At 42.7% G+C, this 25,395-nt stretch overlaps 1 protein-coding gene across 2 annotated transcripts; it reads right to left on the bottom strand.

Annotated features, from left to right (window-relative positions):
- Positions 1 to 4,964: 4,964 nt before the first annotated feature.
- On the bottom strand, positions 4,965 to 24,567 carry ASB11 (ankyrin repeat and SOCS box containing 11). Of its 2 annotated transcripts, XM_074814759.1 has the most exons (8): positions 24,532 to 24,567; positions 23,760 to 23,813; positions 20,710 to 20,789; positions 17,743 to 17,850; positions 14,778 to 14,928; positions 14,436 to 14,570; positions 13,298 to 13,489; positions 4,965 to 10,256 (listed from the first exon to the last, which is right to left on the bottom strand). In XM_074814759.1, the coding sequence occupies exons 1-8, from the start codon at positions 24,542 to 24,544 to the stop codon at positions 10,132 to 10,134; spliced, it is 858 nt and encodes a 285-aa protein (XP_074670860.1). In that variant the 5' UTR covers positions 24,545 to 24,567; the 3' UTR covers positions 4,965 to 10,131. The 2 variants fall into 2 exon arrangements, with proteins under 2 accessions (XP_074670860.1, XP_074670859.1); XM_074814758.1 differs by lacking the exon at positions 24,532 to 24,567 and having other exon boundaries at positions 23,760 to 23,980.
- Positions 24,568 to 25,395: the final 828 nt, after the last annotated feature.

Genomic DNA, 25,395 nt, shown 5'->3' with positions numbered 1-25,395 from the left:
CTGGAAATGTCTTACTTTAAAAAACCCTACTTGTTTGTTAACAAACTGGAGAAAAGTGATCCTTACCTGGAATGTAGCCATCGAATTTTTTGGTGCAAGCAGAATTTCTTCAGGTACTAATAGTCTTAGCAACAATTCTACCAAAAATTATGTGCTCAGCTGGCTCTGGCTCTTTCTGGTAAGAGTATGAGGAAAGAAGACAGCACAGCTAATTACTTTAAACCTACAAAAAGTTCATGGCAGATGGGAATGTGATAAAAGGCTCATGGGATGGAGGTATCCAATTAGGGGACGACTCTGCTCTGGTGCTTCTCTTCTCCAGTTTCACTGGGGTTGAATGTTCACTGCTCATCTAGCACACTGCATTGCAATAAGCTCTTCCACCCACAATCATGAACTGCTTTCCAGACCTTGTTGGAACTTACCTCTAGAAATTTCCCTCACGTCACATCTCTTTCCACATTTCTGCCTGTGATGGGAACAGCCATCGTGCTCCAGCTGTTCTCACAATCACGGTCTCCCAGGACTTCCCCGTGGGGAAAGTTACCAACACCTTGTCACTACTGCAAAATGCAATTTGTGTGCTTGCAAAAAATTAGTCCATGATCCCTTAAACACTTGTCCTTAACTGAGGCTTCTGTTAGCTTTCAAAAATGGCCTGCAGAAAGCTATGCTGCCAGCTCAACTGCCTGGGCAATTATGACAGAGAGAAAAAATGTCCCTGGACCTCGCATCTGGTTCTGTTCCCTCCAGCATCCCGCTGGCATAGCAGGTGCTCTCATTTTCTTTTGGTAAAGATTATTAGCAAATTACTAAAGTGGGTGAAATTACTAGACTCTCCTGAACAACATACTTGTCTCCTTGCCCTGCTCCTGGAAGATGGCATGCGATGCTGTGGAGAAGAGGGCTTGTGGAATAGCCTAAGTCAAGCCCATAGGATCTGAACTATTCCCAATGTTATCTTCAGTCCAAGATATCCACACATCTGGTATCAGACAGATTAGCTGCTTAGATCAGCAGCTATCCATATTTTCTGTCTTGAAAATGTAAAGTTGGGACTGCAAGAAGCAGCCATCTACAGCAGTAGTGTGCCTTGGAAGACGTTTCCTTTGCTGTTCACAAGCACAGCTTGACTTTTGCTTTGCATGGGGCTGAAAATCCTCTGAAATAGCTAATGGATTCTGATTCACAATGTTGATATTGTAGAAATAAGAGTTTCCCTTCCTAAAGGATTATGATCTGAGCACAGTGACAAGTATACAAGCTTGTCCTAATTACCACCCATCCAGTTTGGCCGCTTATCTGAATAACTGATGTTGCAGCAGAAGGGAAACCACCTCTGGAAACTGATGTATGGAGTGCAAGGCTTACCTGAAGCTGAAGCAGAAAGACCAAAGTGTGTGGCAGGACCACCTGGCCCTCCCCTTCCCCCAGCTGTGGGGACATCCCTGGTGCCCAGCAGGCTCCAGCCAACCTTTCCCAAGGCTGCGCATAACCTGGCGTGTGGGCCACGCCACATCAGGTCCCAGGATCATCCCCTGTGTCCCAGACCAGGAATGACAGAGCCTCCCTGGGACCCCAACTGCCCTTTGGCTGGTGCTGGGGAGGGAAAGGTCTGCACCCAGCTCTTGCTCTGGCAGGGGCACAGAGAGGCAGTGGGAGCCAGACCCACGTGCTCCTGCACCCTCCCAGCCTGCACACCCCCTCAGACTGCTTGGAGGGGCCAGTTCTCCACGCAGATGCCCTCTTCTGAGCAGACCTGGAAGCTGCCTGCAGCTGCAGACCACAAGAGTTCTCTAAATCATTCTCCATCTTGAAAAGGTGAGCATGTTGCACCCAGATATTGTTCTCATCATGTCTCCTCACGATAGCATTGGGGCAGGCATCTGAATATCTGGAGCAAACCCCTCACTCAGCTCACTGTTTCTTCTGCTGACAAAGTTTGCCAGAGATTTATACTGACAAAGAGAATTATCTGTTAAAATATCTCAAGGATGAGCCTTTTTAGTTGTTATGCCTGAGATACATCCAAAAAAAAAAAAAAAAAAAGAAACAAAATCCCTAACAAGTGATTTCATGGTCAGTGGCAAAAACATATTTCTTTCCAAGCTGCTGCACGCGTGAAAAGCCTAGATATTTCTCATCCATTTACAATGGGTGAGTAGCAGACAGGGAAATTTTCTGCACAGAATGAGTCATTTCAGCTCAAAGACTTTAATAAATGTCAAACTAGCTGCCGTCCCCCCGGATACCCATCAGAGCAGCTGTGGTGCCTTGCTACTGTGGCTGCCCGCAGCGTGTGGGAGGGGAGCGCTTTGAGGGCAGAACTGGAAAGCACTTTGAGCAAAAAAGCAGTGTCAGGCTCAGGGCTCTTTCTACACCAACAGCCTGTGGGAACCTGCTTGTGGAAACAAGCTAGAGCTACTTGTTGGCATCATTTTAGAGGAAAGTTTTCACTGAAGTCTTGGAAAACCCCAACCCAAAAAATCTGCTCTTTGGTCACTGTAGTTATTCAGGATGCCATGTTTCTTATATATGCCTTGCTGTAGAACTGTGGTGACACTGAAAGCACAAATAGCCAACCAAAATTATCCCACTCATTAATTAGGAGCCATTCTGGGATATTTGGGGATGAGTGGTCTTCGACAGGTACTCAGTCATGAAAGGCACAAAGCTTCTGGGATAAAGCCAAAGTAGCTTTATACACAGGCTACAGGCAGCAGGAACCCACCTTCTGAATCAGTTAAAAGCAAGCATCTCTCCGCAAGGTAATGACATACAAATAATAAGCAAAGGATGTGCCTCTGGGCCAGTGTCCTTAAAAATATTTCAGTTCACATTGTGATGGAGAGAGCATGAAAAGGGAGTAGTGTTTAAACAGACTTTGAGGATGATCTTTAAGCAGGTAGCAATTCACAAACACTATACAATGCAAACATAGTCCTCAGCCAGAGCTACACTGTTAATATTCTTCATTTAATACTTCTCTCCCACTTGCCATAACTAGTTGGTGTACTTATCTTTGTTAATGCATAAAATGCAAAAAAAATATGCCTTGTTTCCACTGTTAATAAATCCTATCACCCTGATGGGGATTGCTACACCAGCCTTCAAAGACACACAAGGCCATTGTCACTACCTATAATCATTTGTTCATTGTGACTAGGGTGAAACAGGAATTTAGCCAGGATCTAGTGTGAGAAAAGTGCAGCGAACAAAGATTGATAACATCCTAGCTTTAAACTGACTTTCTCTGGGATTCAGTAAGTTCATACATCCCCCCCTTCTCCAAATAGAAAGAATAATGAATGTTCCTTGTCACCCCTGGAAAACAGAGAAAGAAGTTGGCATTAATGTTTGTGAAGGTGGTGGAGCACGACATGGACATCATTAAATGATTAAGTCATAAGGCCTGTGGAGTCTTTAATTCTCCTCTTCCTAGGAGAAAAAAAAAAAAAAAAAAAAAGTACATTTTACTCACACACACTCCTGGGACATAAAATACATGTTAGAACAAGTTTTCTCTGGAAATCTCTAAATCTCCCTCCCTTCCCATTTTATTTATTTTTTACACTGTTATGGCATGTTAACCTCTATAGCCAGCAGGGAGACCTGGCAGAAAATGAACCATCCACCACAAAAACATACAGCTAAAAATAGGGTAGGATGCTACAAAATTCACCTACCAAATGCCAAAGAACCAGCACACAGTCAACATAGCAATTTTTGTCCTTACTGACCTTATTTTTCATCTTATTTTCTACAAGTTTGGGTTCTCAGAATCACAAGCATGAACTCGTCAGCCTTTGGCCAGGCACCACCCTCCGGCACAGTGCACTGGCTGGCTGGCAGTGGCAGCAGCAGCAGCTCCTGGCTCTGGGCAAGAAGAGATGTATGCAAAGGAGAAGACAACCCTCATCCCACCACCTCCCCGGGGCTGGGGTGCTGGCCAGCCAGGCAGAGGAGCCTGTTTGACATCCATGTTTTGTAAAACACACTGTAGCCCAAAGCATGGTCCTGGTTAGTGAAGTTACTGGGTGAGATCCTGTGGCTCGTGTTATGGAGGAGATCAGATGAAATAGCTGCAGCCTCCAGGCCTAAAAAGCTGTTAAAGGGTAGGATATTTCTTCTCTCACCATCTTCAGATCTTTTCCACTGAATCTCTACATCTAGGGGAAAGGCCAAAACTAGAAAGGCCTGTATATTAGACCATTAGGTTGTTTCAAGAAAACGTGTTTAAACCCAAACCCTCCCTTCCCCGCAAAGACTGGTTTGGGAGTCTCATTTTTCCCCTGTTCCTAGTCATTACAGAGTTCAGTACATCTTGTAGCTAAAAGCATTAAGTACTTCATTACCACAAATACCAAAATCACTTTATTTTTTTACATAGCTGGAATGTAATTGTATTTCTCAGAGCTCACTTTTGAGCTTGAATGAAAGTGAGCCAAGCTTGTGACTCTGGTAACCCAAACCTGTAGAAGATAATACCACAGACTAGGTGCATGATGACAAAAATTGCTGTATTGACTATGTGCTGGGTTTTGGCATTTGCAGTAGTTTTGCTGATTGCTGTGAATGAAAGTTCTGGATATACAAGTTTAATTAACTGAAAAAATAGTTCAAAATCTTTCACACGCGTGAAACTTTATCCATTGCACGTAAGTACATATATTAGTTGCAATGGTTTGCTGATTAGTGTGTTGCTTTGCCCGACTTGTTAAACAAAATGCTAAAATGACATGGTCTGCTGATTCATCTCTCCCCCCTTCTAGATGTTATTCTCAACTGAACATGTAAATTATGCTTTCTTCCACAATTCCTGGTACCTTTTATTGAAGATTTTTCAATTCCAAACCCGATGTAGTTTTCTGTTTGCTTGCAATGTGCATCATGAGTTTCTACAAATGGTATAAAATCTAAGGATAAAGGAATTTTCAAGAAATAGAAATCAAATTAGATAGAAGGTCTGTGTGGAATAATCTGTATTTGGCATTAACGTATTATACATCTCTTGCAGAACATTAAAAAAAAAATCACAATGAGGAGCAATTGGCATATAGAAAAAGTTAATTTCTGAAAAAAATACACAAAGGCATCATGAACTGTCAGCCCAGCATAGAGGTCAGCCAGATTTTTCAACTAAGAGTTAGTGAATGTGTTTCATTTACATTATTATCAGACTTGCCCTAACGCCCTGCTGTGACACACCACCAGTAATTTCAATCCAATAAGGACTGGAGGGTTGTTAAATGTCAATAGCAGAGTTGCACTGCAGGAGACAGAGGTCAGGTTTGGGACAGCAAGGTGTCGGGCAGCCCCTGCGCCTCCTGCCCTGCAGAGTAGACAGCAAGCGGAGGAGAGTGGTACAGACGGGGCGCTGATCTCCTTCACAAGGGTTTGCACAGGGGCAGCACAACCTGAGTTGCTAGAAGAAATCTAAATACCATGAGGTGGATGTTGACCAGGCTCAAGTTCCCTGGGGGAAGACAGAGTCTGGAGGACGTGAGCACCTTGTCCTGCTGTCCAAATTGTCACGGGCATGGCCCATCACAAGAAGAGGAAGCACATAGGTGGATGGATAGACAGCCTCCCTCAGAACCTTCATCTGCCTGGGAGGGTGGGATGCCAGCACCTCAAGGCAGATGTGGGCAGTTTCACCTCCTACAGTATGACCACAAGTTTCAGCAGCTTAGCATTTTCACCCCTTTTTGATTTCACTCTGTGAATGGGAGATTCAGACGGACAGACAAACAGGAACTAGCACATCTTTTATGAAAAGTTGAGTCCTAGAGAGGATGGAGGGTTATTAAATGCCAATAACAGAGTTGCACTGTAGAAGACAGAGGTCACCTTGAGCCCAACAGGTTGGTCAGGAGATCAGAACAGAGATCTTTTAGGTGCCAAATTAGAATGTAACTTCTCTTTTCCCACCTACCGTGAGAAACATTGTTCATGAAACCCTTTCAAAATGTGTTAGTCTATTCATTTTCACTACTGTATGTCCCTGATGAGATGGCCCATTAGCCAGACTGATTGCAGACAGGACTCTGGGAAAAAGTGCTCTCAAGCTACAAGAAAACCTGTGGAGCCAGGTTTTGGGTCAGGGTGCTGGGATAGCAACAAGGGGGGAGCAAGAAGAGCATCGCCACAACTGTCTTTACAAATTAGTGCAAACTGTGAACAGTGGCATGTCTCCTGCTGTGGTCAGACACAGAGGAAAACAGCTATGTGCAGCCAGCTGGCCAGCAAGTGGAGGTGCTGTGCCTGGAGATAGCCCAGGCAGCACCCGGCACAGCAAAATGACTTGCTCCAGTTCTGCACGAACACAGTGGCTAGTACAGTCCTGCTCCTGCAAGGATGTGCCAGCTGAGAAGGCCATGAGCAGGACATGTGCCACAGGGGTGATGGCTCTTTGAATACCTATGCCCTCCCCTGGGGCTAGGGAGGGTTGAGATGTGCAGGTTTGGAGGGGGGGACCCCAACACAGCAGCCTGGTGAGCGAGGGAAATAACACATCCAACAAGGAGACAGGCTGATCCTCACTAAGATGCCTGCTGTTGAAGAGTCAGATTTCTCAAGGAGGAAACTAAAAATCATTTCCTTAGTGACAGAGGAGAAATATGTAAATCCAGGAGAAAGTTGATCAGGAAAGACATGATTATGAACAAGAGTTTAGTGGTGTGAGAAAAGATACAGTGGGAAGAAAATAAAAAGGATTGCAAAGATGCTTGGAGACACAGAAATCCTACTGGTAGAAAGAACATTGATATAAAGAGTCCTTTTTTTAAATATAAAGACAGGGCTGATACAAAGCCCATTTAATTTTGGTTTGCTTTGGATCACCAGCAATGACACACATACACTGAAGAATGAATGATGGCTTGAAGTCAACATCTGATTAGGTCGAGATCTGTGAGGTCCTCATCACTGGCATTTCTGAGTTTGCACTGGATCTCTCATAACAGATGGATATGAAAACTGAAAATGGCCCAACAGGTTGAGAACAATAAAAGGAAGTCTTTCAGGTTTATATTGCACATCAGTAACGTATTTAAACCACTCCTGCAAAATACACTAAGGAGCAGGGACTTTTCAGCTAGCAAGCATCCATAGCCCAAGCTCATGCTTTACGCTGAAAGTTAGTGTCTAGTCAGAATCAGTAAGCGTTTGTGATTCAGAAAAACTTTTCCAATAGCCAGCCTATTGTGTAATCAGTTCTGTTGAGATATGCAGCACTTTTCACCAAAGCAGATAGTACTGGCAGTTGTTGGGGGTAAAGTCATAGGGATGTGGTATCGCAGTTGACATTGCAGCACAGAAAAATGTTTGTGTTCCCAGAAAAAACATATTTTACCCAAATAACTGGTTTCTGTCACTGATTATAGAATGACAGAGAAGACACCACCTGTTTTGAAGGAAAGAGACCTTGTGAGACAGCCCTTCTCCTGCCTGGGGAAAAACAGCTGTATCCACACCTGATGTTTTTCAAACTCATTCTGAAAAATCACCAGTAAGAGTCAGTAGTCTCCTAGCAAATTGTCCCAGTCTTTCCCTATTGTCACATGAGATGGCTTATTTGAAAAAAAATGAAATACCTCCTCCAGCTATTTCCTCAGTAGTATCTCCACGCATTGTTACAACACAAACCACAGTCAATGAGAATTAAATGGGTAACAATCTTTTGAGGTAAGAGCAAGAAAGTCTAGGTAAAGTTTCTAATGAAATTTCTTAACATCAGGACTTCTGAGCTTCTCTTCTGATTTATTAAGGCTCTGTTCCCTCCAGACTCTCTGATATACAGAATTTCAGGAAGAATGATGGCTCCAGGAGGAAGCAAAGGGGAGGTGATTTTTTGATGGGAAGCTAATATCAGCAATAAATATAGGGCAGCTTCTGCTGCTTCTTAACATAAACCTTTCTGAGAGGCTGAATAGACTTTGTATTTCCTCAATGGAGATACATTTTTTCAATTTAAATTCTTATGCAGGTGAAATAGTGCTTTCATTGATGATCGCAGTAGAAAATCAATTCAGTATTACACATTGTGAAATAGATCCCATAAATTGTCCTAGCCCCCTGATTGCAATGCAGATCTGACAACCCACACAGCTGAGGCTCCGTCTCTATTTAGATAGCAGATGGCATTCTGACTGCCACCTTATAAACAGAGCAGGTGAGCTGGCAGTAAAGATAAGACAGAGAGATCTGCTGACATCAGATTAATATAGACATTTCTTTCTTGATAGTATTTGATTTTCAGAGGCTCTTGAGAATTTAGAGTTGAAATCTCTGAGATTCATTATATACTGTACTATACAAGGTCACTCGTGTCACTGACAACTTTATGGGCAATAACTCTTGCCGTCAGATAGCATTCAATATGTGCAAACACAGGCTGAAAACTACATTAATTTTTGGCTCTAACATTGCAGGTCCAGTCTCATGAACTGCTGGGAGCACAATTTATCATACTGGTGCTGAATTAATCATAAGAAAGTACGGGAAATATTAGACCTATATCTCAGAGAGGGAAACTGTCATGGTGAAATTACGGGATTAGCATCGAACCAGAGAGGCTGCTGCTGCTGGAGCAGGGACAGGAGCTCAAAGGCTGCTGGAAGGCAGCCCCGGATTCAGGCTCCAGCAGGCCAATTCCCCCTGACTTAAGATGTATGGGCAGTGAAAATTGGTACCAGCATGCATAGCTCATAATGAAATCACTACATCTCACAGCTTGAAAATGAGTCATCAGCCTCTTGGACCTGTGAAGTCGAGCTAAGTGGAGACAGACTCTCCTTTTAACTCTACTTACCATTTGTCTCATGGCAGACATTTACCAAAACTCAGGTCTGAAGAAACATTTCTTACCTCAGAACAACGTCCACAGGAAAAATAAACAAATCTTTACAGATCCATGCAGGCATTGCACCAGTCACTGGATCCCACATTTCTCAGCTCAAAGAGGTGAACATTTTTAGCTCTGCTGTGTCCAGGCTACTAACCCTGATGATATTTAAATTAATACCACAGTGGGCAGTCACAACACTCTAAAAATCCCTTCTCCAGGGGGGTAATGAAAGCCTCTAGTAGGGGACAAGGGAGCAGACAAGCCTGTAAACTTCTCCCCCTGTAAGCAATATCCAACAAGAGAACATCTGGGTGATGCACACTCATACTTAGGGGCCCTGTTTCTCTCCTGCTCTACAGTCTGAGGACTTATGAGAAATGTCAAAGCATGCAAAGCCCAAAGAGCAGCAACTCATTCCTTTGCTTTTCTTTAAACCTTGCAAAGGACAAACACTGAAAGCTGGCCTACTGTACCTATGAAAACATTTGCAGTTCTGTCCTGGAATTAAGCTAAGAAAAATTATTGACGTAATGAACACAGTGATATAGCTTAGGAGAGATTTTTTTCAGAACAGATGAATGTTTTTTTAAGACTTTCACACATTTTTGTGGGCTTGGGCCAAACCCCTGCACCTGCTTTGGTAACATCACTTGCACTTCAGAGGACAAGATGTGCTAGCATTAAGGGCATCTGGGTTCAGGGCAAGGGGACATACAGTGGCTGGACAGCCAGAGCCTGCTGGAAGTTGCTACAACTCCACCAGACTATAGGAAAGAGATGGCAGGATGCGAAGTCAAAGCTGACAAAAGATGTGCAATATATTATATATACAGCTGATGCGGGGCACTGAAGGCTTTCATTCTCACACTAGTGGAAAAATAGCAGCCACTACATTGATTTTGACAGTGAGACTGGATAGACAAGAGGGAAAGCTGCACAGATACTACATGAATAAATATAACACTAAATGCAGGGGAAATCTCTGTGGGTGGGTGGGTGAATGTGTGCATGTGCATCTACAAACATGTCAAGTGAGCTATTCGTGTACTACAACTTCTCAGGCTGGTGTAAGTGGATGTGGCAATAGACTGTGAAGGAACTGTATCCATAATATCATTCACTGTGAAAAGCTGTTTTCGATTTTCACTATCACATAGCAGCTAATGTTTGTTATCCACAGTAGACAGTAAATGATGTCTTTGATTTTTTTCTTTGATATAATAATTTTGGAGTAAACAACCATTTGTTCCTCTTTCTTTTCCAGCATAAAGATAGTCACAGACTTATCGATAAAGGAGAAAGTTCTCAAGTGGCTCAGGCAGGTGCAGCTTGTGGATTGCATATAGGCATGACCGACCCAGATGCTTTCTGATACACAACCGGCACAGCTGGGCAAGGCTGGCAGGACCTGGGGGAAAAAAAAAAGGCAAGAACAGGCACCCCCAACCCCACCACCAGTATAAGTCAGAAAACAACAAACACCAGCAAGATTTGCAAATCCAATGAAGCACTACACAGTGACTTGCTGAAGTCAGGGAGAGCTAAATACATTATTGTTCATATTTAATTTATGTTGTCAAAGTTGGTTCAGTGATTTGAAAACTATGAGCACTAAAAACCTTTTTCTGCATGCACGGCTAGGCTTTTCTACATCTTTTCTTGAGCAAATACTTAAAATACCATAAAGGTATCTGCACTGGAGAGAGAGCACCAGGATGCATATCCCTTGCTCAGGATATAAGACAACTCCCAGCAGTATTGTGAGGATAAAAACAAGAGGGATTACAGGAAGCTGCAGGGGTTCTCAGTGTAGACCAGCCATAAGTGGGTAGATATGGCAAATACAGTTAGTTGTTCAAATTTACAGAAAATCTTTCTTCCAACTGCTGGTGTCTCAGCAGATACTTGCACAAGTACTGACTGCAATTTAGCCTTTTTTACTGTCTCTGAATATTTATGCGTGTCAGTCAGTCTATCAGTGCTCCTCAAAATAATTTCTTAATGTGTCATCCAATTTTAATTAAGTCTGACTGAAAGGAAAACATCACGAAGATAGAAAGTCTCCAAAAGTTTTGTGCAAAAAGGCACCAATGGTAAAAAAAAAAATTTAAAAATAAGAATAAAAAAATAATAAAAATGAGAAGCTTTTTTCCCCTCCCCTTGCCTTGGGGTGAAGGTTGCTGCAAACTCTTGTTAAACATTGGAGAGTCCAGGGTAGGGAATCTGTCTGAGGACTCACTGGGACGACGGTGAGGCCGGCTCGGGCAGTGGCTTGCACAGTACTGCATTCAGCAGTGCTGCCCTGGTGGCTTCCCCATGGGGTGTCCAGACAGGTGCTGCCAGCCCACCCCACCGCAGGTCAGCTGAGGGTCACACCAGGCACAAACCCCCTGGAAATGAGTCTCCGTTGCTTCTGCAGCCGCATGCTTGCATGTGCAAATGCAGCTTGCTAGTGAACATGTCCCTACCTCCCCTTTGCTTTCCTCTTGCTGGAGCTGCTCCAGGTTGAACCTTCACGCCCGCTCAGAGGTACTCAGTTTTCAAGCCCTGTCTCAGCCCTGCCCCTTCAGTTTTTGACCAAACAGTACTGATCACAGCAGTGTTTGGCAAGCAACGCCAGACTAGAGAGAGGTGTGTGCTTAAAAGCCTGTCTTTATATTTTCCAGGTAAACTTCATAATCTGTGCTTTTACTACAGTAAAATATAGGAGTTTAAACAGGCTGATAATGCCCCCTCTGAGAAGAAATTAATAGAAAAATACGGGATATATAGAAAAGAGCACTTGTACTACTGTCACTGGAAGTGAAGAAAGAAGCTCCATCTCCCAAAGCAGTTAGGAAAACAGAAACATTTTGTATCTCACATCACTTAATAGCTAGGAAGAGGAGCAATTAAAGGGAGCCACTTAAGTAACCCCAGCAGAAACGTCAGGAGGTAGAAAGACAACTCTTCAACCTAGGGTGCTTATTTCAAACAGAAGGACCTCAGAAAACACAGAAGTAGGGGGAAAGGGCAGTTGCAGATGTTAGATAACAGCAAAATATCTGAAAGCAGGACTGAAAGGATAGGTGAGGAAACTGAGGAAATTTCATTTCTGAAAAATGAAGAGTCAGCAGGAGCTGAAATGCCCTTATAGTTCCTTTGACTGTAAGGGAGAAGAGGGTGACCAGCTGAAAGTGGAAATCAAAAACAAAGTTCAGGAAGAGAAAATTATTAGTATTGGGATATTTCTTTAGCTTCACAAACTCTCATTCACACAGGGCAACTGGAGCAGGACAACCACAAGCACTGCCTCTGCTCATGCAGCCTGCCATTGCTGAGCCCTGAACATCTCAGATATGGGGACAGAAGTCACAAGAGGTGAGAATCATTCAAGCAGAAGTCCTCCCAGAAGGTTTTAGACATGACAGATTAAAGCTCTGCATGAAAAGCCATGGAGAAAGGGAGTAGGACAGAAGGCTATTAAGCCAATGTTTCATTTCCTCCATAAAACCCACCTGTGTGCGGAGAGCCAGCACAAAGCCTGTGCACAACATTGACAATATCAATTTACCATCCAAGAGCTATTCTGCAGCTGGAAGCAGGCTCTCCATGCACATTGTGCTTTGCTCCTTGGTGGGGAGAGAGCGGGCTCAGGAAGGTGGCAGGCTGCCTGCATGGGGGAGCACCATTCACCCCCCGCGTCAGCAAAGCCCTGGGAAGGCATACACCAACTAACGAGATACCAGTGAGCTGGGAAACACTGAGGTTAGAGGTGGGGGGGGACCTAATTCAGCAAGTCCATATCCCAGGGATATTGCCATTGGATGGATGAAGTTCTGGCTGTAAGTAGTGCAGGTGGAAATGGCACAAGAGGATCTAGATTAATTTCTGCTCAGGAGTTTCTTTCAGTAGATGGGAAACATAATTAATTGTAGGAAGGCTGAAAGTAAGCTGCAAAGGGCATTGCTGGTTTGTGCTGGGATTGCAGCCCCATGAACCACATGGAAGACCTGCGTGCTGTGAAGCTGAATAGCCACCTGGCAAATAGCTCTGCTTTCTCCTGGAGACCGAGAACACACACACTCGTGTCGCTTTTTCTGCGGGAAGCAGGACATTGAGCCTCGGTGCTAGGTTGAACATAAGGAGGTGGTAATAAAATATTATCTGTCAATAAACTCTCATAACAGTTTTTAATCCTTGGATTAAAAGTCCTTCAGTAGACAGGAAAAGAAAGCACAGAATAACCGACCAGTTTAGCCACTGGAACCCTAACACTTGGTGGCAGATCTAGCAGCAAAACAGAGATCTCTTACTCATTTCTGTGTCATGTGCTGCAGGTTTGAAATTGGTAGAGAAGATAAGAGAACTTATATAGACCATTACTTATAAAAGCAGTTAAGAAAATGTAGTTAGGTAAAGGAAATAAATACTCTTCTACCTAAAAAAGAGAAGAAAGGAAATCATTACCTTCCCGAAGCAGAAGCACCTGCTCCACTTTGCTGTTGGGTACTGCAAGATCCAGGGCACATTTGAGTTCAGCATTTCTGCATTTCGGGTTAGCACCATAGTCTGTCAGCAAGATGACTACCTCCATGCTGGATTTCCTTGCTGCTGCATGGAGGGGGGTGTCTAATCGCTTCCCCATGTTAACATTGGCTCCTTGAGCGAACAAGAGTGCATGGTTAGATCTGGGAGGCAGAAAAACTGTCCAAACCCACATCAGATGGGCTGGTTTCCAACAGTAGCCTCAATAAATGAAGGGGTTGGATGGCACACAGGCCTCCCTCATTTCTCTCAATAACAGCAGTGCAAAACTCAGCAGGTCAAATACCTGCTGTGTAAAAGTCCTGTGAGCTATTGAACCCTGTCTGCAATGGACAGAACTGAGCACTTTGACCTTCAACCCAATAGATATTCAAAGACTACCATATGCTCTGTAAATTTGTTAATAACATAAAATCTAACATAGATTATGTTAATTTAATTGCTGAGGAAAAAAAAACAAAAAAACAAAAAAACAACACCTTTAGGTATCTCATTGTAATAACTCCAGGAGCACAGCAAGCGAAATGCTTGCCCTAAGCTCACCAGGCACAGCAGGGCCACATTTCGAGCAGGTGTAAGTCAGCTAATGTACACTGACAGCAAAAATTTATGCTAGCTCATAGGCTGTGCTTGGACCTGCAGTGATTATTCTTTCAAGCAGCTTTACTGCCGTCTTCATCATCCACTGAGATGTAGGTGAAGTTAATGTTTAGCAAGGCAGTTTATCATGATCAAGAGTTGATTTTGGTCACTAATACTAGCCAGCATTGTCTGTGCTTCCTATCATCATTCTAGAAAACTAAAAGTATTTTATTTTCACATTCAGACAGTCTCAGGGACGTCTCTGTAATTAGGGCTTTTTTTACTGAGGAAATCATAAATTCTTCATCAATGCAAGTGAAATTTTTAATAGCCTCAAACAAGTCTCACAGACTTGGGCTGCTCAAACACCTCTTGTGAAAATAACCAGTGATGTTTGCAGTGGAGTGGCAGCCTGGAGAGACCAGCAGTGCTGGCTCACACCACCGTAGCTCTACCCCGGCCCCTTTTCCAGGTATACCTAGTTCCAAAAGCTTCTTGACACAGTCTGTCCTCTGGTACGTGCAAGCCACATAGAGCGGGGTCCCGTGCTGCAGGTCTTCTTGGTCAATATCAACCTCATGGGCCAGAAGGATCTCCATGCACTCCCTGTGACCTGTGGAGAGAAGAAGAGCCATCACTGAAGTGCTGTAGAGCAGAATACACCCAGATACAACCAATAAGCCCCAAGAGCTGGGAATAAGCCAAGCCTATTTATCCATACCAGTACAGACAAGTTTTTTATGGAAGAATATTTTAACATCAATAAAAGATGTATTCCTCACTTAGTTATTGTTAGCTTCACTCACTGCCTGAACGTTACCTCTCTTGACCGCTTCGTGAATGGGCGATGCAAGGTGGTTGCCGAGCTGTGGCTTGGCTCCGAATTCGAGTAGCATGTTGACACAGGCCACACTGCCACTGCAGCAGGCATTAAACAGAGGAGTGATCCCATCAATGGTGACAGCATTGACCTGGAACAGCAAGACATGCTCAGGATAATCCAATTTAAGAGGAACGCCCTTGCAGCGTGCCTCATGCACAACAGAAATGCACCAGAAAAAGATGCTTGTCTTGTTTAATTTCAGAATTGATTTTGTCAACAACTTACACTTTCAGAGTTATATGTTGTGGCACAACATATATAACATTCTCCTTTGAGGTCTGCCCTCTTTCCCGGATAGCTAGTGCCATAAAGCAGCAACACTGCCTGCTATGAATGGTCCTCCTAGGGTTGCTCAGAAAATGTAGATTTAATTTTTTTTATGTGGAGAACTTGAGTATCTTCATGGCCATCTAGTTTGCACCAACCCAAAGCCAGAACACACTCAGATGAAAATGGCTTTGCTTTTTAAATGAAAACATTTACTTTATGTTTAATACTTTCACCTGAAAACACATTTCCAGCAAAAGACATTTTCACGGAAACATAGTCTTAATCCCAAACAGAAAAGGAGCTTGAAAGAGTTTGTGTTCATATGCACGTATGTTTATGCATGTTTATAAGAGAGAAAGAATTTCCTTCCTTCACCTCTGATGTAAAACCTGACAAGAACCACCATCAGTCATTCTCCACTGGGACAGGACAGTCCCTGGCTTGTGTCGTGCACAGCACCGTAACTGTTATGTTTAACTACATAGCAAACCCTCAGAGGCAATTTATGCAGCAAATCTGCATGTCTTTAATTCTGTGGCACACTGGAGAAGAGCAATGGATTATGCAAGCACATGGCAACCTGAGTGGTTTCCAAATCAGGGAGAAGAGGAAAGAGATGGGAGAGGAGGGGCTAGAGAAGTCCTGGGCCACTGGGGAAGTAGAAGGACTTTGCTACCAGTGCAAGCACAGGAGCTGCATTGCAAAGGGGTCGGAGCACCAGGCTAGAAATACCTTAACTCACAGAATTTAATTAGCAGGATATCTTGCCTTTAAAGCAGAGAAAGACTGACATTTAAAAAAGAACCTATTAGTCTCTTCTGGGTACTTCAGCAGTGGACCATCTGCAGTTGATACCTTCCTAGGTACCATTTGTTCTTGTTCATTTGAACTACTGACTTGTTTATGATGCTGTATGAGCCAACTCCTTTTCCCACAAGGTGCTTTCCCCACAATTACAAGCCAGTCCTTGCCATTTCCAGTGTTTCAGTCCTTGCCATCTTCAGCAGCAGTCTCCAAGCATGCAGCAGCCAGTGCGAGGCCACGCTCCCCCACGTGAAACTGCACTTGCAGGTTAGGCAGGTACACTGGCGGAGGCAGCCCCTGCTCCTTGGTGCCTCCTCTGCTTGCTCACCTTCATGGAAAACCAGTGGAGGAACAGATCTGGCTGGAAAATAATCATGGCAGGGCCAGGAGGTGGACAATTTGGCATGGTATGCGGATATACCGGGTACCACAGCATGGGGGATATCTGCTTAGATTTTGGAGCCCAAAATGTGGCTTGCTCTTCCTGAAATTGCAAGGGTCCAACTAAAACTCTGTTTCAACAGCATCATCACTACAGATCCCAGCCTTTTTCTTGATCTTCCTCCCCTCCTGCTAATTGCTGAGGTAAACTATCCCTCATCCTGCACAGCTTCTAAAACAGCAAAAAGAAAGAAATAGATATGCCTTGGGGGTATCTGTATTTCAGACTGATTACATACTGCAGCCCTGCAGCTCAGCACTGCCACCCACCTCCCCCCAGTCTCATCAGGCAGATGTGGCTGATGCTGCTGGAGACACTGGGGGTCTATCAGCATCATTTCACAACAGGGCCAGTGAGGGTAATCAAGGAGATAAGTGAAGAAGAAAAATTACTTCTTTGGTTTCCCTCTCCACTGGGCTTTGGTTTAACTGGTAAAAGAGGAAAGAATGGTAAGACAGATATTACGGAGTAAATGGTTTGGTAAAAAAAGGAAATAAAGAAGAGCACAGCAAGAAAGAAGAGCAGCAGAATGGCATATTTTTCTCCCAGAAGTTAGACAACTGCCTGTTGACTTTATTTATGAACAGAGAGCAGGGGGAAAGCAAAAGCCAAAAAAGATTGGAGCTATATATTATACCAGGAATAGGCTGATAGAGATGATTCTCTGAGTTATAAAAAGGCAATGCCATTAATATACCAAAATCAAGTAAAACTGAGCAGAAAGGGGTTTTCCTTTCATCTTCCTAAGGGATTGAAATTTGGCATACAGTTTATGGAGCTAACAATTGCATTTTCTTCTGCAGAGGATAGCTTGATTGCCTGTTTTGGTGTTGCTCAGTTTCTTGCCATATAAATTGTACTTCAAAACCCAGCTGAATGAAATATATTATTATGTATTTCACCCATCCCTCTATCTCCATTGTTAACATGTATTCTACCTTAGGTCCAACTGAGGAAAATGTTATTTTATTAGCAGATAAAATGTTGCATTGCTTCAAGCACATCTATTTTTACTTATGTGAGACTCCCAAACCATCCTGCAGAAAACCAGAGGCGATCTCAGTGATAGTTATGGGGGGAGAAAAAGGGATGTCATTTTCTTCACCTAGCATTTCTCATTCCTTTTCCATCAATCGTGACTACATTTCACATACAGAGGGAAAACAAAACAGAGTAATGGGGTGACCCAAGCAGCCACCAGGGAAGGCAAATCTGTCACCCACAGAAACAAAGCATTGTTTTATTTTTCCCCGTTTCTGCCTGAGATGCTCCTGTCTGTCTGCATCCCGGCCCTGCTGCTCGGGCAGCCCATCCGACATCCCCGCTGCTGCAGGGAGCACCCGTGCTCCAGCCACCCGCATCCCCGCCGGCCTCCCCGGGGCTCACCTGAGCGCCATTCTCCAGCAGCACCTTCGCACAGGCAACGTGGCCACCCAGGCAGGCCTCATGGAGAGCCGACACACGGTCTGTTGTCACCAGGTTCACGTTGAAACCCTGCAACGCACGGCAGGGGGCATGAGGGGAAAGCCCTGCCCAAACCACGCGGCTCCCCCGGGACCAGCACAGGCATGAAGGGCAGTTGGACCGCAGCCGGGGAGAGCCATGTCGCTGGGTGTGTGTCCAGGGAAGGTTGGATTAGTGCTGTTCAGTGCTTTGGTGCTCATCCCCAAAGACAGCAGCTGGTGATGGGGTTAAAGAGAAAGCAAGGACAAGCTACGCCTTCTGTTTCCAGTTCTTTACAATGCACAGTCAATCGCAGGAAAGACATAGCGTTTCTTTAATTATGAGGGTGGCATTACGTTCCCTATTAAGTCCAGCACCAAGGACTACAGCTGGTGAGCTTCGCCTCCCTGAACAGGGACACCTCTGGCACAGGTATCAGCAGCTCGGCCGGAGCCCACGGCTCATTCAGTGGGGAGAAACAGGTTCCCCTAGGATATGATTCATCCCATGCAAACCAGCTGTTTCTAGTAGGTCAGATGAATTCTGTCTGAAAAATACCTCCATTGACTGTATGGGGTGTATGAGTGCCTAGTGTGTTTCACTCAAAAGTAGTAAGTACCTCCAAAACCATAAGACAGATGAGACAAATCCTACCCACAAATCAGTTCCTCTTATTGACCACCCACAAAATGCTTTTGCACCGGAAGAAAGAACTGCTGCCTTATACAGGTATTTCCCTAAATAACAGTTTTTACATCTATCCCTGCACAAACAGAAACCAGACATATTCACAAAGGAGAAAGCAATTGTCATATGTGCTTTCCCCAGAATGCAGCTAAATCTCCTGGTAATTAAGATTTCACAACCATGCGTGAGAACAGGCCTCGAAGCAGCTCCATTTTCCGCTCCATGTCTTGTGTTTTGTAACATGTTTTGTGTTTTTGTCTCTACCTGATGTGCTATAAACACGGAGATCACAAGATGGCAGCAATGCACTTTTTGGTAGGCAGTAGCAAATTGGACGGGTAGAAACAAGTCTCTGAGCAATATAACACTGTAAAACTCACCAGTCCCCATGCAATGAGCATTAAAAGCAAACACTGTACCCACTTTAAGATAGAAAAACAATCTATGATAGAAAAACAACCGTTTTTCAGTTACATGAAAGAATTATTAATGTAAAGGCTGTCACTAAAAATTTCCCATACATCAGTGCCAAGGGAATAGATAAAACCTTAAAAAAATGTTGAGATTATTCCATTTTCTAATTGTATAGATGTTTCAGACTTAATGATCAGCATATTCCTTCAAGAGGAATGTCTTCTAAATAGTCCTGATAAGGAGAGCTATTCATAGAATCACACTCTCACAGAATCATATTCTCAATCGTTATTCATATATATATATATTTTTAAAAGGAAACTCAGTCATTGCAAATGAAAAGCAAACCAGCAATCCATTTTTACAAAATGGAGACTGAGTTATAGCTCTTACTATAGCTGTTTGCCAAACACTGCTCATGCTAAACCTTGTTTTCAGATGGTTATTAAACTCTTTCCAATGTATCTGAAAAATAAAACTTTTCTTCCAGTGCCAGAACAGGCATTGGTGAGTCCCTGAGCTCTTTCAAAACTCCAGCACTCCATTGTCCCCTTATGTCCTGGCATCCCCGGGAAGTAGAAGCCTCATTGGCTTTCTTGAAAGCTATGGTCCTACGGCAGAGACTTCTGAGTGCCCCACATATACTCTAAAGTATAGCTCCATATTTAATTTTAGGCTAGTAGTGTAACTATATTAGAAGCAATGAGCAATGATTATGCTGCTCCATGAACAGCTTCATCCCTACATTTATCAAGCTGTGGTGAATCAGCTCCAATTCAGTCTCTACAGACATTGCTGCCTTGATCTCTTTTCATCACCAAGGACCCTTATCCTTCACTCCCAAAATTAAATGTCTTCAGGAGAAGGAAAAAGGGTAGATTAACTAAATTATGTATAACCACACCGGGTGCTTCTCCAGTGTGTAACCATGACCAGTGTATAACTGGGGCATCTAGTGTATAACCACAACACCGGGTGCCCCACTAACAAGGTGGTGTAAGGTCAGCATAAATGGAGATAGAGGGGGTCAGAAAACCAGCAAAGCCCTGAATGAATAAGCCCTTTCCCTTATTATCCCTAACCTCCATCACTTCCTTTTCCATAGAAGAATTATTTACCTTGAATATAAAAAGTCTGATGGCCAAGTCACAGAGTTTACACTCAGGGAATTAATTTCCCTGCAGTTGTCTTTGATTGGGAGGGGTGGGGGACAGTTGCGTCTTCGTGCCAGGTGACGGCATTGAGTTTAAGCAACGGTGGTAAGGAAGATGGTTGGTAAAACACAAAGAACCATAACCTGTCCCTTGGCGGCTGCTCACTTTTGTATCCAGCTTCTCATCCCTTCTTGTATAATCTTTCCTTTTCTCTTCCTCTTGCCTGAACTCTTGGTTTCATTTGGAGCAGAGGGTTTAAGGCTGACAGCTCTTTCTTTAGGAAGACCATGCTTGCTGTTTTGTAAAGCAAGATGTACTTTTACAGCTTTCTACCGATTTTTTTTAATAGCTGATATATACATTGTCCCTGTTCCCAAGACCAGTCTACATGAGACTTCTCATTGAGAAAGAGCCCAAGGATCATTGTTTATCATACAGCAAGCTACAAGCTGTAGTAGTCTTTGTCCTGGGCTTGTCCCCAGCATCCTAACTAAGCAAACTAACACATGCCCAAAAGCATACATGCAAATGTATTATTTATACAACTGCATTTCTTATGCCCTACTGTAGTCTATTACCAGCTCACCAACTCACAGATCCAATTCAACAGAAACTACGCTGCTTCCCAACCTTTTCTTTACCTGTGGGCTTTTACCTGTGCAATCAAGGTTTTCAAAGACAGGAGGCGTCCTTGGAAGGCAGCGTCATGAAGAGGGGATCGGTCTGCCCAGCTGCCTGAAACAGCAAACGCATAGAAGTTAATTCAGGTAAGCAACAAATCCAGATCCTGGGAGGGCAGGGAAAAAACAGATGCGTGTAAATGCAGACCGGGACTGAAATCAGTGTGGGGTCAGCGGTGAAACTGCTTGATAAACTGATTTCAGCAGAGCAGCTGAGGGCTCAGGACTCCTGAGAAAGCTGGCCACTTGCTAAGGGACTTAAACAAAATCTTCTGGTCAGAACTTTTAGAAACAGCTAAAAACATGCTTCAGCAAAGACCACGAGTTTAGTGATGCTGGGATTCACCCGGGGACTTCAAAGTCCTGCAATTCTCCTATTCAAAACCCTATCAGCCTCTGTCTTTCTTAGCAAGCTTTTGTCACAAATCATATTGCAGCTTCTCTTGCACTTCTTTAAGAGACTCATAGCAGGGAGACATTTGTCCATCAAATTAATTTTACATGTCCCTGGCAGTTTTTCTTCCTGAACTGACAATTTCATAAATAATATCCTCCAGCTCAGACTAGCAGGTTTCATCCTCCTCCTCACTGGAAGGCTTCAGAAAAGACATGGAAAAATAAATTCTGCCTGAAGCTTTACTTTTCTTCCTTAATCCTTTTGAGTTGTTGAACTGTTCAGACTCCTTCATGTATGCTAGTTTGCCCTTTTTCTTATCTTAATCTATTCATGTGCCAAGAAAAAAAAATTCCTTAGCCTAGCTACTACCTACAGGCATAGTCAGTCAGCTCAGGTTATATCCCTGCAACTCAAGTGGAGAGCAAATTTACTTGGCCTATAGTAAAATGTATAACTATACCGCAACACAGTGTGTAGTAAGTATTTCTCCAAAGGCCAGCTACATTTACATTTCCACAGGACAGAAGCAATACCAGTGTTTGCATTCATGCTCTGTTGTACAGCAACCCCATGAGCACTGTATTTGAAACCCTTGTCCTGTTTAATTTTTTCAGCTACACCGCACACCAGAGAATGGAAAGGGTGATTTATCTCCATTTCAGGCATTACCCAAAGCAGAGAGAAATCAATGAGAGGCACAGACACATCCCTGGGGACTTCAGGCCAAGGACACAGCAGAGGTTTCAGCCTTGGCTAAGGGAGTATCCTTTTGTTGCCCAAGAACCAGGGTGCGCTTCAGCTCATGGGGTTTTGGTTTTAACTTTTGTTTCCATTTGTTTAAGGAGCTGTTTCTGGGCTCCTAAGCCAGGAAGATGGCAAATGCACACTAAGGCAGGTCGCACAATATACAACCAGGCTCCTAAGGACCAAGTAGGATATACCAAGCAAAATGATGGAAACAGGAGCCAGGTAGGGACCAAGAAACATTTTCTTGAAAACATCAAAAAAAGCCCACATCCCTCATCATGCTGGTGACTCAAATAGGCAAGCTCAGTTCAAAAAGTTAGAAGACAGTGCAAGTGACGAAACCCAGGGACCTTATACAGCAGGAAGATTCAGAAGTAACTCAGACAACAGAGCTACAGTGCCTTATTTAATCTTTTATGTGTATAGCATAGCACGTGCAAGCACACGTCACATGCATTTACAATGCACACATGCACACATGCCTCACCATGAAAACACATGCTGCTACACACTTCCATGCTAGCCACAGCAACCTACCTCCCTGAAAAGTGTGGCAAATATAGTTCCCATATGGGGCACATCGTCCCTTCACAGTTGTGAATGACATGTCTGAAAATACTGTGTCTTTTTAAATGTCTACAGATAAATTAAGCAGCCCTGCTGCTGCTGCGCTACTTCACTGCAAAGAAAAAAGGCTGTGAGGCTCCACCTGTAATCCAATATAGTACCCCAGCAACAGCATCACATGATCTTATGTTGTGTAAGATTATCCTTAATAGCTTTTTGCAAATGGCAACTTGCAGATAAAAATATGTTGTGGTCTGCTAAACTTCAAGGCACTTCGATAAGAACCTGCATGAAGGAAAAAATGCTGTTTGCCATGTGTCTGACTACAATTTCATAAAGGCACTTGGAAAAAAATGACAGTAACAAATGACTGGAATTATATTCTGGAGAACAACAAATAAATTAATAATCCAGACATGCCTATATATAAAGGCTTTGTAAAAAATGCTTTGCTGCAGTATTTCTCTTGGCCTGATCTTAATCTCTCTGCTTTGGGTGGCCATCTCACACCACCCATGTTCTGCTCACATTCATGTGCTTGTTGATGATGGCACTATTCATCATGAAGTAAGTGCCCAACAAATGAGTCACATAAAAATCTGTGATGTCACAATGCTGATCAGAATCTTCAGGTAGGAAAATATGTCCTCATTAGTAGCAAATTTAAAATATTGTGTAATTTTAATTAGTGGAATTACTGGGCATGCAAATACATGTCTACTCATTAATATGGCAGTGATGTGAAGGAGTAAAATCACTTTGAAAAAAAAATTAAAAAAATAACCTACTAAATAGCCTACTAAATACAATATATTCCCATTCCATATATTTTTCAGAATAATTTCAGCTGTATTCATTTTATCATCTGATTTAACAAAACAGAGGTTCTTGGCTTGGATTCATAAAGTCATTAGTTATATCCTCCTAGTATCTCCTTTCAGAAAATTAACATGTTAAAATTTTTCCCTAAATATTCTCTGGAAGTAAAGCTAGCTATTTAGTAAAACCATCTGTAACCCCTGCTAAAGAATGCCTTGCTTCCAAGAACAACTTTTTTACTTACCATAGTGCCTTGAGCAAATGTTGTCCTCATTTTAGCTGGGTAATTGTTGGAGTCTCATATTTTGCACACCTAAATCATGCCAACACATACTGACACTCCAAAGACCCCAGAAACGGAAGGCACTTCAAGTTAAAACATTCACCCATGCATTTAGCAGCAGATTCCTCATTTCATGGCAACTCAATTATTTAAACCCTCAGGTTACAAAAATGTAGTAACTACATATTTAAATGTCAATATTTTTACTTTACCTGGGACTATTCCATAGATCTCTTCTGCTATCCTGGCAGCCTCTTTTCTGTTGCCTTTAACAATATAGAAATGGGTCAGCAAAGCCAAGGAAATCTTAATTAAAAGCTTGAAGCAAAATAAAGCAAAAATGGCAAAATAAATGTTAGTGAAAGCATGGAGTATAGAACTGCTCTCCATTTTGGTTTGCTCTTCAAATAGTTTCTCAGGTTGGCTAAATTGCACTGGGCTATTCTTGGTATCATATGTCATCTATTTTAAACCCTCCAGAACCTGCTGTTCCTCAGTTACCAAAAATACATTCTGGTTTTATTTGGTATGGGTTATTTGATACTAAATAACAATACCAAGGATAAGATAGTTTGAACATCCAGCGCCATATAGGAAACAACAGAAAATCCTTTCCAAACCCACATAATTAGAATAAATTTTCAGATAGATGCTCTCCATACCACCTGAAAGCCTACACATCCACATTTTATATATATATTCTTTGATGTAGCAGTTCCATGTACAAAAGCTACATAGGTAAAGTTGCAGAAATTGTTCAGAGATACTGCAAAAATAATACTTTTCTGTCTTTCCTGTCTTGGTAACAGGCCTTGCTGGTACTCAGATACAGAACAAAGGCAAGCATATCAAAGAAAATCATTATCATGAAAGAATCTGAAATAAAACCACATATTTTCAAAGCCAGGGCTAAGAAGTCAAAGTTATTCTAGGAAGGAAAAAAATACACTGAACGTATGTAATCAGAAACACATGATAACATACTGGTATTTTCCATCACTCAGCGATAAAGAGTGGTGTCCATTCATATCTCTTGCAAACAGCATCTCACTGGTTTGAAAGAATGGAAATATTTTTACATTATCCATCATTGATTCAAAGGTGTAATACTTGAAACTGAAGAAGATGCACTCTTTCTTTAACTGCTCTTTTTTCTTTCTGAAGGCACTTGGCTTACACAGAGAACAGAGTAATTTTTTCTGCATGTTAATTAGTTGAATCTATGTAGAATACCCCATCTCCTTTTCATTTAGGCTTGTCTTGATTCCTATTTTCCTATATGCACAGCAGAGGGAGATTTATTTCTTTCTTTGAATCCCCTCCTTGCGCAGGTTCTCTTACCCTTCAATTTACACACCTGTCAAGGGAAAATGCAGGATGACTCTCCTCTTTTAGAGATCCCAAGGAGATGGTGGATATGCAGAAGGAAATTTTACAGCAAATTATTTCCCTGGACATTTTAGATGCAATTTGTTTTGTTTTGTAGCAATACAGCTGGCTTAGTACCTTGCTGTCTTCAGCACTCTGCACTCCCAGGTGCACTAGAATGTTATATAAAATACGTGCAGACAGACTGAAAAAAACACCCCAAGCTATTTTTTCATTTTTCAAGTGAACCAGTTTTTCTAAAATTCTGAGTTAAACCAAGATATTACATTTTTACCAATAACTTAATGCTTTACATAAATATTACATATACCTTTCCTTCCACAGTGATATAATATACCTGTAGAAACTATAAGACCTCTGAATCCAAAAGAAGAAAATTACCTATTTTTAGTCACTTTAATACTCTTTGCCACAAGACAGCTGAAGATACAGATTACACAGCAAGAGAAGTTCAGTTAA

The sequence above is a fragment of the Strix aluco genome, chromosome 2, assembly GCF_031877795.1.
Source record: "Strix aluco isolate bStrAlu1 chromosome 2, bStrAlu1.hap1, whole genome shotgun sequence".
NCBI classification, from domain to species: Eukaryota; Metazoa; Chordata; class Aves; order Strigiformes; family Strigidae; genus Strix; species Strix aluco.
This window is presented reverse-complemented; position numbering and strand designations above follow the sequence as displayed.

Coding starts and splice junctions, on each gene's coding strand:
- ASB11 (XM_074814758.1), bottom strand. CDS start 23,937: ATGGAGAGCAGTTCTATACTCCATGCTTTCACTAACATTTATTTTGCC. Junction 20,790..23,759: donor GATCTATGGAATAGTCCCAG/GTAAAGTAAAAA, acceptor TTGCTGTTTCAG/GCAGCTGGGCAGACCGATCC. Junction 14,571..14,777: donor TCACGAAGCGGTCAAGAGAG/GTAACGTTCAGG, acceptor TTCTCTCCACAG/GTCACAGGGAGTGCATGGAG.